Genomic DNA, 12,066 nt, shown 5'->3' on the forward strand with positions numbered 1-12,066 from the left:
TTTAATGAAACAAATTTGATTTGGTTTGTAGTCCTCTTTTCTGATATATAAACCCTTATCTACCAAAATAATAATACCAGCATATCAAGGCACCATTACCACATCGGAATTGGAGCATTGGAGCCATGCAACCGAACATACTCTTAGGTTAGTTTGGTGTGGTGGAATGAATTGGAATGGAATGAAAATGAAATGAGAATGGAATAGAGTGGGAATTATGATTCACATTCTCTTGTTTGATTGCAAACATAGAATGGAATGTATAAAAGTAAAATAATAATTTCTATTTATTTGTTTGGTTGGACTAAAAATAAAAATGGATTAAATTTATAATGTTTTACCTTATTCATCATTTATATTATTTTCTCCAAATTATCTTTATAATTAGTAAAAAAAAAAAATTAACTAAAAAATTCACATCAAATTTTTTCAAATCCAGTGGATAGATTTAGGTATGTAAGAATGAAATTGGGGCAATAGATAGAGAGAGAAAGTAGAGACTGGGCAAGTGAGGTGTTGGAGATTGCGGCGAGAAAAGGTGATGGAAAGAATGGTAATCCGATTGAAAAGAATGGTGATCCGATTTACAAACTTTAGTGCGATCAAGTGAAGACGGATCTGATTTGGAAAGAATGGTTTCAGCAATTCTTTCACAAAATCAATGAAAAAGCTTATGTAAACAGATTTGGAAATTATCACCAAAAAGCTTCAGATCTTCTTTTTTTATTTTTTTTTAACTTACCAAAAAACAAAAAAGCTTCAGATCTACTTTTGATTTTTTATTGTGTCTTGGTCCATCACTATGAAGTTCAAGATCACGCGGTGGGTTTGATGGAGAAGATGATGATGCCGGTGGTGGGTTTGATGGAGGAGATGATGACGCCGGCGGTGGGTTTGATGGAGGAGGTGATGATGCCGGCGGTGGGTTGATAGAGGAGATGATGATGCTGGCGGTGGGTTTGATAAAGGTGATGATGCCGGCGGTAGGCTTGACTGTTTGTTTGATGGAAGAGATGGTGATGCGTGGGTTTATAATTTGTTAAGTTTTATTTTTTAATATTTTTTTAGTTTGTATTTTTCTAAAGTTGAAATGAAATAGTCGTTCCTTTTTTGATGGAATGACCATTCTCCAAGAATAGTGGAGAATGACGATTCCAAGTTTAAAATTGAACACCAAACACAAGAATAAAATAAAAACCATTCCATTCCACTTTCTTTGCATTCCATTCCACCGCACCAAACTAGGCCTTAATCTAAATGGCCCTCAACTGTCCATAAATGGTTCCAGCTTTCTAGTTGGGGTTCAAGGTTCAGACAATTCCGGCAGGTCTAATCAACCAGCTATGTGGAACAAAAAAAATTTAATCATCTTGAACAAGCAAACAAATATCCTCGAAAGTAAAATTTTAATACTAAAATAAACATCTTGTAAAATACTTCATTGATGATGAAAAAAGGCAAACAAAAAAAGTGATGGCAGTAACAAACAACTGCCAAAATATTCTTATATCAATGGCACTTTGAAAACACCAGATTGGAAAATTAACACCACTGCTGAGATGACTCATACCCATAAATTATTGAAGTTTGGCCAATGACATAAAGTCAAAATTTTAGAGATTTCGATAATTGTCATTGACTTGCTAGTTATCTACGACCTCAATGAGTGTTGGCTCATAGTCACTAGGAGCCTCGAATCCGTGGAGGTTGATCACAGTAGCAGCCACATTTGCGAGCCCACCAGTAGGCACATCCTTCCGGAATCTCACACCAGGTGCCAACCCAGGACCTCCAATTGCAATAGGTACCTAAATAAGATCAAGAAAGCATAATGGTCATCTATCAACCCAAGCAAAATTTAAGTTTTTCTAATTCAAAACATCTACTTCTCAAAAAACATTATAATTCACCCATTCAAGGGTGGGAAGCACCTCAGGTTCCAAGATCCATAAAATAAAATGACTGCCAAGAAGAGTAAAGACCACACGATACTTACTGGTTGAAGAGTGTGAGAAGTAAGAATTTGGACATTGCCATTCTTGTCAAGAGCAGGCTCCCCCTTCTTGTTCCTTTTCACCATGTCCTCAGCATTACCATGATCTGCGGTGACAACATATATTCCTCCCACCTGCTCTATTGCATCAAGTATCATCTGCAATCAGATTAAGTCATTACAATCAGCAAAAGTTCCTGGCTTTAGTCCGACAAATCAAGATAAAAATAATTTAAAGCCGGCATGTAATGCACCACAAATGATAAAGAAAAGTGGCAGAAAAAGGATTCTACTATCCTGCTCCAGCAAGGGGGATAAGGCTTCATTAAGCTGATTTATAAAAGATTTCACTGCCTCGATAGATTATTTTACAGGATTTCTTGTCAATTCATGAAATAGAACCGGAGGGGTAACGTTCTGATGAAAATAATTTTATAGTTTCCACATAAAAATAAAAAAAGTAAGATTCTCTAGTCACTTACCAAGGCTACCTAAAAGACGTGTATTCAATCCAAATTTTGAAGCACAATTCTGTCATAACAAAGTTACATTAGATACTCTTTTCCTTCTGTTTCTTTTAGTCCAAAGTTGATGGTTAAAACCCTCCACCTGCTCACGAACCCCACATAACCCGGAAGAAGGCGGGATTGATCATAGTTTCCTAGTACTTTTGAGATTTTAAGCCATCTTACTCACTGTTCCTTAAAACCACCACAAACATGTTTCTGAGCATTCCTCTAACGTCATTTATTACAAAGCTCTAGTATTGCTTTCTTTTTAATTTTAACTTATACTACACCACCTGACTTCTCCAAAAACTAGCAGACTGACCAAGTAAAACATTAAGAGTACAAAGAATTTATGCCGCTGAAGCTAGGATACATAGAAGGACCATACCTTGACAGCTTCATCAGCGGCCTTGCAAGCCACAACAGTGGCTTTAACGTCACCTGTATGCCCCACCATGTCACTATTTGGTATGTTCACACGTACCTAAATCAAAAAGTAAAGTAGCATGATAGTCAATAATCCAAGTTAAACATGTCCCACCTCATACAAAACTCAATGAACTAAAGCTACCTGATGAAATTTGCGGCTAAGGATAACATCCCTAGCCTTCTCACCGATTTCCAATGCCTTCATCTTTGGCTGGACATTGAATGTAATGCCAGAATCACTCGGAATTTCAACATATTCTTCCATCTCAGGGTTAAAATACCCTGACCGGTTTCCGTTCCAGAAAAATGTTACATGCCCAAATTTAACAGTCTCACTGTTCAAGAAGAAAAGCAATCAGAAATAAGCTAAAATATGCTCAGGAGTAGCATTGTGAAAAGATGCATGAAGCCAACAGATAGTTTGAGACAAGGTATTGAATTAGAGACTAATTGTTATCACCCTATCCAACTTTCCGGCATTAAGATACGTTTCAAGCGTGGATGATTATCATAAGAGATTCCCTACATATCATAAGATTCCCGTTCTTGAAAATCCACACTTTTCCAAAGCCAAAACACAGACTTGTGACATGACACGCGGGTATAGTTCTTCTCCTCTCTAGCCAGTAAGTGAGGATTGTAGTCAGGAATGGGGGGAGGGAAGCCTCTTAAACAAGATGTTAGATTTAACCAGTGAAATCTTCTATAGCACATAATTCCTCTAAAAAAACAAAATACTTGTGCAAACACATGAACCTTGGGTAATTGATTAGATTATTGGGTCTGATATGTCTGCTTGGTCCTGCACCTAGTAAGCATATAAATAATTCAATTTTATTATACAGGTGTACATAAAACTATCTTACTACGTTCCTGTCATTACATTGATACTTCAATACGAGTGGAGTGCCTGTTTTGAACACTCTTTATGGTATGAAAACCATTTTATCCTAAAAGTTAAAATAATTACATTAAATATATATAAGCAGTTGGCAATTCCTCCCAACTTCTTGGTTTTGGAGATTTGATAAATCCAGCCCCTGAAGCACGTACCCAACATAACCCAATTTCCCTCACCATAAAATTTTTTTTTTAATAAGTAAAATTATAAAAAGAAAGCGCTCAGAAGGGGAGCGAAACCCAAAGACAAAACAAGAGGCCAAAGCACGCCTCAAGCCTTCAAAGAGGCCCAAAAAAAACAAAAATCTCCTCAACAGATCTATAATCTCTCCCTGAAACCCAGCAAATTCAAAAAAGTGTGGAAATAATAGAAAACTTAAGCATAGAAGCAGGCTTCTCCTTTCCATCGAAATAGCGCCGATTTCTCTCAAGCCAAATGCACTATCAAATACGAAAGAGGCGTGGCCCTCCAAGCATCCTGAATGAAAGCCCCCACTGAGAATCCTCTCCAAGCGTCAACCAACCCTCTAAAGGAGCAAGGCATGACCCAAGGGATCCCAAACAAACCAAGCATTAAATCCCAACAGTCCCTAGTCATGCTGCAATGGAACAGAAGATGATCCACAGTCTCCTCGTCGCTCCAACACAAATAACAACGATTAACCACCACCTGATTCCTTCTCCTCAACTTATCCTGGGTTAGAATCTTACCTAGAATAGAGGTCCAAGCAAAAAAGGCCACCTTGAGAGGAGCCTTAGACCGCCAAATAGACTTCCAAAGGAAAGGACCTCCAGAGCCAAGCGTAAGACGCCTGAAAAAGGACTGAACCTCAAAGCGGCCCTGAGAGTTGGGATCCCAGATCCATCAATCCGAATCCCTAGCTGTAATCACCTGACGGTACAATAAATCCAAAAAGCGAGTGACCTCCTCAATTTCCCAGTCCTGAAAGTGCCTCCTAAACTGAACATCCCAAGTCAGTCTCCCGTTATCAAGATGATAATGGTCAACCACCAAGGCCTGTCTATGAGAAGCAATCCTAAAGAGCCATGGGAAATCAAGAGCAAGAGGACGCTCTCCACACCAAAGATCCTCCCAAAATCTGATCCTCCTACCATCCCGGATCCGAAAACGAACATGTTTGCTAAACTAATTAAGGAAAACTTCCAATAATGATACTTAGAAAAATATATATATATATATATATATATATATATATGTATATATATATATATATATATGTATATATGTATAGTGACAAGTCACTGGAAAGCCCTCAAAATAACTAACTGCTCTATAAACATATTCTAGATTTTTTTTTTTCCTAAACATATTCTAGAATTAACCATCTAATCTCAGCATATACAAGCTTTTAGACAACAACACAGTGTTTCAGATCACATTCAGCTGCAAGTATAAAGTTAACAAATAATACAGATTTGTAAAGGCAAATCATAAAGCAAACTAAGAGTCCAAAATGAAGAGGTGAATCATAAAGCAAACTAAGACTTCAATCTAAAAAACAATGACAAACATTATTAATGCTATTGATAACATCAAACAATCACATAGTACCAACATACCTGCAAGCAAAAGTACGGACACCGTTATGGACCAAATATTCACCAGATGTTCTATCTATCTCTGGCGGAGAAACAAGGTAGTGGCTCGGAAGCTTCAACTCGCCATCATACTCAAGCATTCCAGCATAACGGATTTTAGGGAATCGAACTCGATCAAATTTATCAAAATCTTCATATTCAAGGGCCTTTGCAATCATAACCATTCGATCCGCCCTGAAGTTGATTGTCACAACAGCATCCCCATCCACTATTGGGCCTACAGGCTTCCCATTCTCATCAACAATAACAAATGGTGGTAAGTACTGGTCGTTTGCACCAGGTTCCTCCCTCAGTTTCTTGACAGCCTCAACAGCATTTCTAAACTTGTATGGGGCTTCACCAAGTACTTGAGCATCCCATCCACGTTTTACAACTTCCCAGTCATTCTGTAAAAGCAGCAGCAACATTTTTAAATTCACATTCTAGGCAAATCAATTGATGAAAAGATACATTGCCGGAAATACTCAAACTAGCTTTGATAATAAATATTAGGTAAGGTTGAACATGTTCGTCAATTCATCATACAGAAAAATATGCCTATGTGTGACTTCAACGAACGAATGCCATGTTTCCTGGCCAACCTTTCGGAAGCAAGGTGGCACTCCCTTCAAGGACTGACCAAGAGAATTGTATTGGGGGGGGGGGGGGGGGGGGGGAGCTTTGAACAACAAGAATATATATAGTAGGTATTATCATAAATTGAGTGGGGCATTTTTAAGATTTTAACAAAAAATATAGGTACTTTTGTAAGTAAAAAAATAAGTGGGGGAGGCTGGCCCCAATGAGACCTTTATAGGTCTGTCCCTGCCTCCATTGATGTTCCTCCCCATAACAAAACACAGATCCCAGAATCATTGTCATTCCAGACACTAATATGTTCGAATAAGGTCAACATTACACTTAATGCATAAGCTACCAGAGAAGAATATACCAATACCAAGCGGGAGGAAGAACCGATTAATTTTTATACTGGGAAAGGCCCAAGGTAGTACGTTGTCCTAGAGAAAGGGATGGGATCATTTATTACAGCATATTGGTGAACCTGACTTCAAACCATTCATAGGGTATGCGAACTTTCAATCTTAAAAAAACAGAAATATAAATGGTAACACTGATTGACCATGTGTCATTTTGCAAACATGATCAGTTTGAGGACCAATGTCTTTATAGTTTATAATATCCTTATCATGAAAAAGTTAGAATTTGAAATGTAAAACCCCAAAAATAGACTGTGATCATACAAAAGTGCATACAAAATGTGTGAACCATCACCAAATTACTCCACCCAGACATTCCACGTCTATGATTAAGCCAATTCTGGGTTTAATGGACAAGATTATGAGAGAGAATATATCAAGAAAAATACCAACTGGATTGGGCTAGGGTGGAAGCCTGGGCATACTTATAAGAGAGAGAGGCCTTGAGGGGTGGGGGTGGGGACTGTATGGAGATCAGCACAGACTCTACAGGGTCAAGGCCTTACCATAGGTCAAGTGAGGATGAGTGGAGTCTAGTCTAGTAAGCATTGCATTAGTGGGATTTAGAGGTCAAAGTGTGACTTGATGAGTTTTAGCACATGTCATCACGAGGACTCTGTTATGTGAAATGAACTACATGGTCGGAAGAGTGTGCAATCGGGCCACTTTGAAGGCTGTTCCCTTTAAGTTCCTTCAAAATGGCATGTAAATCTGTATAATAAAAGGTAGTTGCTGACATAGCACCTACGTAGTACCCACCAATTTATGACAATATCAATGCTGCAGGCAACAACTCTTACTGAAATAAATTCAGATATTACTGGTAAATTATAATAATCTTATCCCTACAAAATGAAACATGTTAGCAATGGTTTCATTTCAATGAATTTGCCAGATACTCCAGAAAGTGTCAAAGATATTCAGCACTCTAAATAAAAATTAAAACTGAAATTACCAAATCATCAAGAATTTACCTCATAACGATCCATTGTGACATTCATGCGACCTCCACCAGATGCGATCTGTGCATCAACACCTTTCTTACGTAATTTTGCGAGTTCATTCTCAAGGGCTTCTACAAAGCCTACACTTGAACCATCCAAAACATCACGGCCATCAGTAAGTATATGAACACGAATTCTTTTGGCATCACGCTCACCACAACCGTTTAGCAGCAACTGCACCCCGAAAAAGCAATATAATAGTCAATTGATTATAGAAAGATCTACCAAGAATTAGAAGGCAAAATGATAGTCTTCAATTACAGAACATACCAGTAACTGATCAAGCCGGGAGTGGACACCACCATCACTCAACAATCCAATGAGGTGCAATGTGCCAGTTTCAAAACTTTCCTTAATGTATTTAAAGCCTTCTCCTTCGTAAATTTTTCCAGAGGCAAGAGCAAGATCAACTAGCTTTGCTCTGTAAGAAACCAAAAAATTTAATAGTTGGTCAGAATGCAGAAAAAGTAAAGTACAAGAGACTACAAATAAAAAAATAATATATATATATATATATACACACACACACACATATATTTATGTATATAAATTAAAATGAAGGCAAATAGCCAACTTGCCTCCTTATCAATTTAGCTCATTTCGAGAATTAAATCACCAGGTAGAATGAAGCCGTATGGGGGAACAACCACAGCCCCAAAAGTAGGATTATGGGTACTTTTCAGGTATTAGGATCCTAAAAACAAGAAAAGAAAACCCAAATGGGGAGCAACCAGTACATAATCATCTCCATCTATAATGACCTCTATGTTGAGTTAACACACCCGCCAGATGATTAACTACACTACCTTGCCCTCTTAAAAAGCTAACCTGGTGCCACTTTTAATTTTTCTAAATCACCACCAAGGTAATAATAACCAACAAAAAAAAAAAAAAAACTTGGCCATTCAAAGATGTGCAACAATAATTTGGAAATGCTTCTGATAAAACCATTATCTTGATGATTATAACAGTAAAATTTACCCAAAAACGTTGGAAAAAATACAAATGGGAAGAGAGGATCACCCTTGAGCAAATATCCGACCAGCACCAAGAGCATTGTGACCAACTTCACTGTTTCCCATGTCATCTTCAGTTGGAAGCCCTACTGCACTACCATGAGCCTTAACCAACCTCCATTTTTCAGGAGCACCCTGAAAAGTAAGGCAGATAATGAATGTTATCCCCAAATCAGTAAAAGAAGTTTGTGCCTATAAGAGTCATGCCAACCTTCTATTACCTTTTTTTTTTTTTTTGGTCTACTGCGAATAAGAAATCACTTCCTGAACACAGGTAGTTAAGAATTCTTTGAAAAAATAGCATTCGTGTAGTCGACCCTAGATGGTTCAGGAAAAAGTATAAAATATGTGGTACACTAAATAAATATACATAAATATATATGTGGTCCGAGAAGGGAAAGACCAATTTATTTTCCTTTTTTTGCAGTTTGTTTTCTTCATTCTTTTTCACTTTGTTTACACATTCTAAAGTGGACCAAACTATTCTTGAAGAGTTTTCGCGCTTTCAAAAACCAAAAGAAATCATGTAGATCCGAAGTGATGTAAAAAGCAAACTGTTCAGATAATTTGTCCCAGGCTGCCAAAGTAGAAGGCAGTATGATCTTAGATACACAATTAATTTGGTCCCATAGTATCAAAAAATTAAAAATAAAAAAGAAATATAATAAAAAGAAAAGAAACGAAAATAGAAAATAGAAAATTTTGAAAAAATTCACAGGGTACAATGACCAAACAGTGTTTAAAATTGAGATATCAATAACAAGAGTGTGAATTTCCTCAAATCTGCGAAGAACAACTGGATTGAAAGATCCAAGTATCTCAGAATCCCTATGTATATGGTGACATACATATATATATATATAGATAGAGAGAGAGAGAGAGAGAGAGAGAGAGAGAGAGAGAGAGGAGAGACCTGTTTAAGAGAATCCATGGTGGGAGTCTCGGCAACATGGATGCAGTTGTAAGGATCTGGCTTAGCTTCGCCCCAGCCGTCCAAAACTACCATGGCCAAGATCTTATCCTTAGGGAGCTTCGGGTGTTCCGGTAACTTCCATGAAAATCCTGAACTCCCCATTCTCTTCCTTCTGAGCGACCCAGAGACCAATCAAATAACAAAGACCAATTAATTCAGTATCAAATCACTAATCACGAATAATACAAAACAATAACTATCAGATGAATTTATTGGAGAACCAGATCGTGAATCTGAAACATACATACCTCTTCTCTTCAATATAAATCAACAGATCGGAGGTGATTTAGGATCACGGAGACAAGGCTAGATATAAACTGCTATACGAACGCACAACACAGATATATTGAAGTGAGATATTTATATTGATTTGTTTATATCAACTAAAGAAAGCACCGCTGAGAGATTAGGGCACGCTTGTATTATATAATTGTAAATAAATGAACTTATATGGTAATGTCAAAGTTGAGGAAAGCATACCATCCCCGTGCCGTGCACCTGCCCCTTTACGACTGTTTGTTGACTCCCCGCCTAATAATGGAAACCGCCAGTTTTCATCTCCAGAAATTACTAGAAGGAAGAGAAGCATATTCCTTATGCGATGCCATTTTGGTTTGCAATATTCCAAACCTCCAACCAAACAGGTCCTTTGTTTTGTATTCTCTTTTTCATCAAATTAGTTGCAAAAACTACCTTTTCAACTTTGGGATTAATATTGTACGTTTTAATTAAATGCACTTATGTGCCACTTTTAACATTTGGAAAAAAAAAAAAAAACAATATACTTTTTAACCTCTGAAACTCACAAATCACAAGGTGGTAATTTTCACAAACTTAGTTCATATCACAAAATTAGTGTACATCAAAGTTGTGTTAGATACAACAAAAGCCATTATTTGTTTTTTTTTTTTTTTTTCCACACCATAAATGTGGTAATTGAGAATTACAATCATGTACTTTTCAAACGTCCCCATTTTGACCTTCGGTATGCTTAAGAAACAAGTTAGAAATTCATGTACTTTTCAAACGTCCACATTTTGACCTTTAGTATGCTTAAGAAACAAATTTTCCTAATAAAACTGATTAATTATTACTATATTTGTATTTAATTTTTTTCTAATTAAGTTTATTAATTATTACAATATTTGTATTTAACTTTTTCGTAAAATACTTGTAGAGCAAGTCTTTCTTATTCTTTTAAGTACAAGTTGTTGCCCATTCACTTTCTAAAAATTTAAGATACCAATTAAGAAACTGAATTTCAGTTATTTATGAAAATATAAAAATTGGTAGAACATCATAATTGGCTCCATTTAATGGGCGATTTCAACTGCGTTCTTTAATGAGATGAACACCCACCGTTTGATCAAGTTTGACATTGTTACTTATCAAAAACTATTCCTAAAGATTTTAGGGTAGCAATTACTCATTCAGTTTGAACAGAATCTATTCTTTAACCCTACCCTACAATAAAACTACCACGTTACATTCTTGTATAATTTATCTCCTTAATTTAATTTTTATTAACAAGATTCAACACTCAAAACACATATTACATAGGAACATGAACACACAACATAACATAAAAAAACACTACAAACAACATCTTTACATTCTGAAGGTATAGTGCACTGACAAAACTAATACTAGTGAGCTAGGAGGCCATTGTACAATTCGCAACTTTTTCGGAAAAATAAAAATAAAAAAATAACATATATTGAAGTAAAAACCATCAAAATTACAAATATACAATAATATAGCGGTGACGAAATCTTCAAAGGCGACATACGCAAGCAATTTATATACATTAGCGTGGCCTCTCCATTTAATTCGGGGAAAAAAATAAAGTCAACCAAGTAGTCACTATGAGATAGACTAGTGTGTGCTCGCATGCCGTGTTTAATCAATGTATATATTACTAAATTAAAAATTATTACTAAATTGAAAAGGACGTCCCGTCTATGCTCCCATAAATGTGCTCTGCTTCTAAAAGATTTTTCGGCAAGAATATGTTACTGTATATTATAAGTTAGGGAGTGAAAAGCCTTCTCCTAAAGAAGATAAGAAATAACTCAACCGTAACGGTATTGGTGCTTCAAAAAGTAGAATGATGTTAATGTCTTAATTGCATTCTAAAAGTAAAATGATGTTAATGTTTTAATTGCATAAAAGCATTATAGATATCTTTGTCATTTTGACTTAAGAAAGAAAAAAAAAAAAAAATGTGTAGCGTTTATCGTACAGGGAGTATGAGACTCTAAGGAGCACACCTTGTACTTTTTGGATTTGAAATGAATTACTATAATTTGTTATAATTTTGAAAATAGTAAAATCCAACTTATACGTTGTATCACGATTTAGTTCTACAATTTTAGGTTTTATGATATATATATATATTTGTGTATAACACTTATTCAGTTATGATTCAGTATAAAGAAATATTTATTACTAATTGTTCAATCGAAAGGACTTCAAATTGAGAGTTGAACCTTTAACTTTTATAATTGAAATCCAAAGAGCAAAAGATAAGTTTGCTGAGTATTTTATTTTTATTTTTTTTAAGGTTATACATATATATTTTAAATCCAACATTCCGTTATTGAACTAGACTAAATCCTATGATTCAATATTTCAATCTACTCATC

General features: G+C 35.9%; 1 protein-coding gene across 2 annotated transcripts; it reads right to left on the reverse strand.

Annotated features, from left to right (window-relative positions):
- Nucleotides 1–1,389: 1,389 nt before the first annotated feature.
- On the reverse strand, nt 1,390–9,924 carry LOC132313439 (2,3-bisphosphoglycerate-independent phosphoglycerate mutase). 2 transcript variants are annotated; one of them, XM_059812203.1, is made up of 11 exons: nt 9,902–9,924; nt 9,670–9,738; nt 9,362–9,533; nt 8,456–8,583; nt 7,703–7,853; nt 7,403–7,606; nt 5,413–5,837; nt 3,074–3,266; nt 2,891–2,986; nt 1,997–2,152; nt 1,390–1,808 (listed from the first exon to the last, which is right to left on the reverse strand). In XM_059812203.1, exons 3-11 carry the CDS (start codon nt 9,521–9,523, stop codon nt 1,644–1,646), a joined length of 1,680 nt encoding a protein of 559 aa, XP_059668186.1. In that variant the 5' UTR covers nt 9,524–9,533; nt 9,670–9,738; nt 9,902–9,924; the 3' UTR covers nt 1,390–1,643. The 2 variants fall into 2 exon arrangements, with proteins under 2 accessions (XP_059668186.1, XP_059668185.1); XM_059812202.1 differs by having other exon boundaries at nt 9,670–9,741; nt 9,902–9,920.
- Nucleotides 9,925–12,066: the final 2,142 nt, after the last annotated feature.

Source organism: Cornus florida, unplaced genomic scaffold, assembly GCF_030987335.1.
Source record: "Cornus florida cultivar Cherokee Brave unplaced genomic scaffold, ASM3098733v1 CherokeeBrave_3.0.0_Hap2_Chr06, whole genome shotgun sequence".
Taxonomy (NCBI): domain Eukaryota; kingdom Viridiplantae; phylum Streptophyta; class Magnoliopsida; order Cornales; family Cornaceae; genus Cornus; species Cornus florida.

Coding starts and splice junctions, on each gene's coding strand:
- LOC132313439 (XM_059812203.1), bottom strand. CDS start 9,523: ATGGGGAGTTCAGGATTTTCATGGAAGTTACCGGAACACCCGAAGCTC. Junction 7,607..7,702: donor CCCGGCTTGATCAGTTACTG/GTATGTTCTGTA, acceptor TTCGGGGTGCAG/TTGCTGCTAAACGGTTGTGG. Junction 1,809..1,996: donor CTTCTCACACTCTTCAACCA/GTAAGTATCGTG, acceptor GATCTTATTTAG/GTACCTATTGCAATTGGAGG.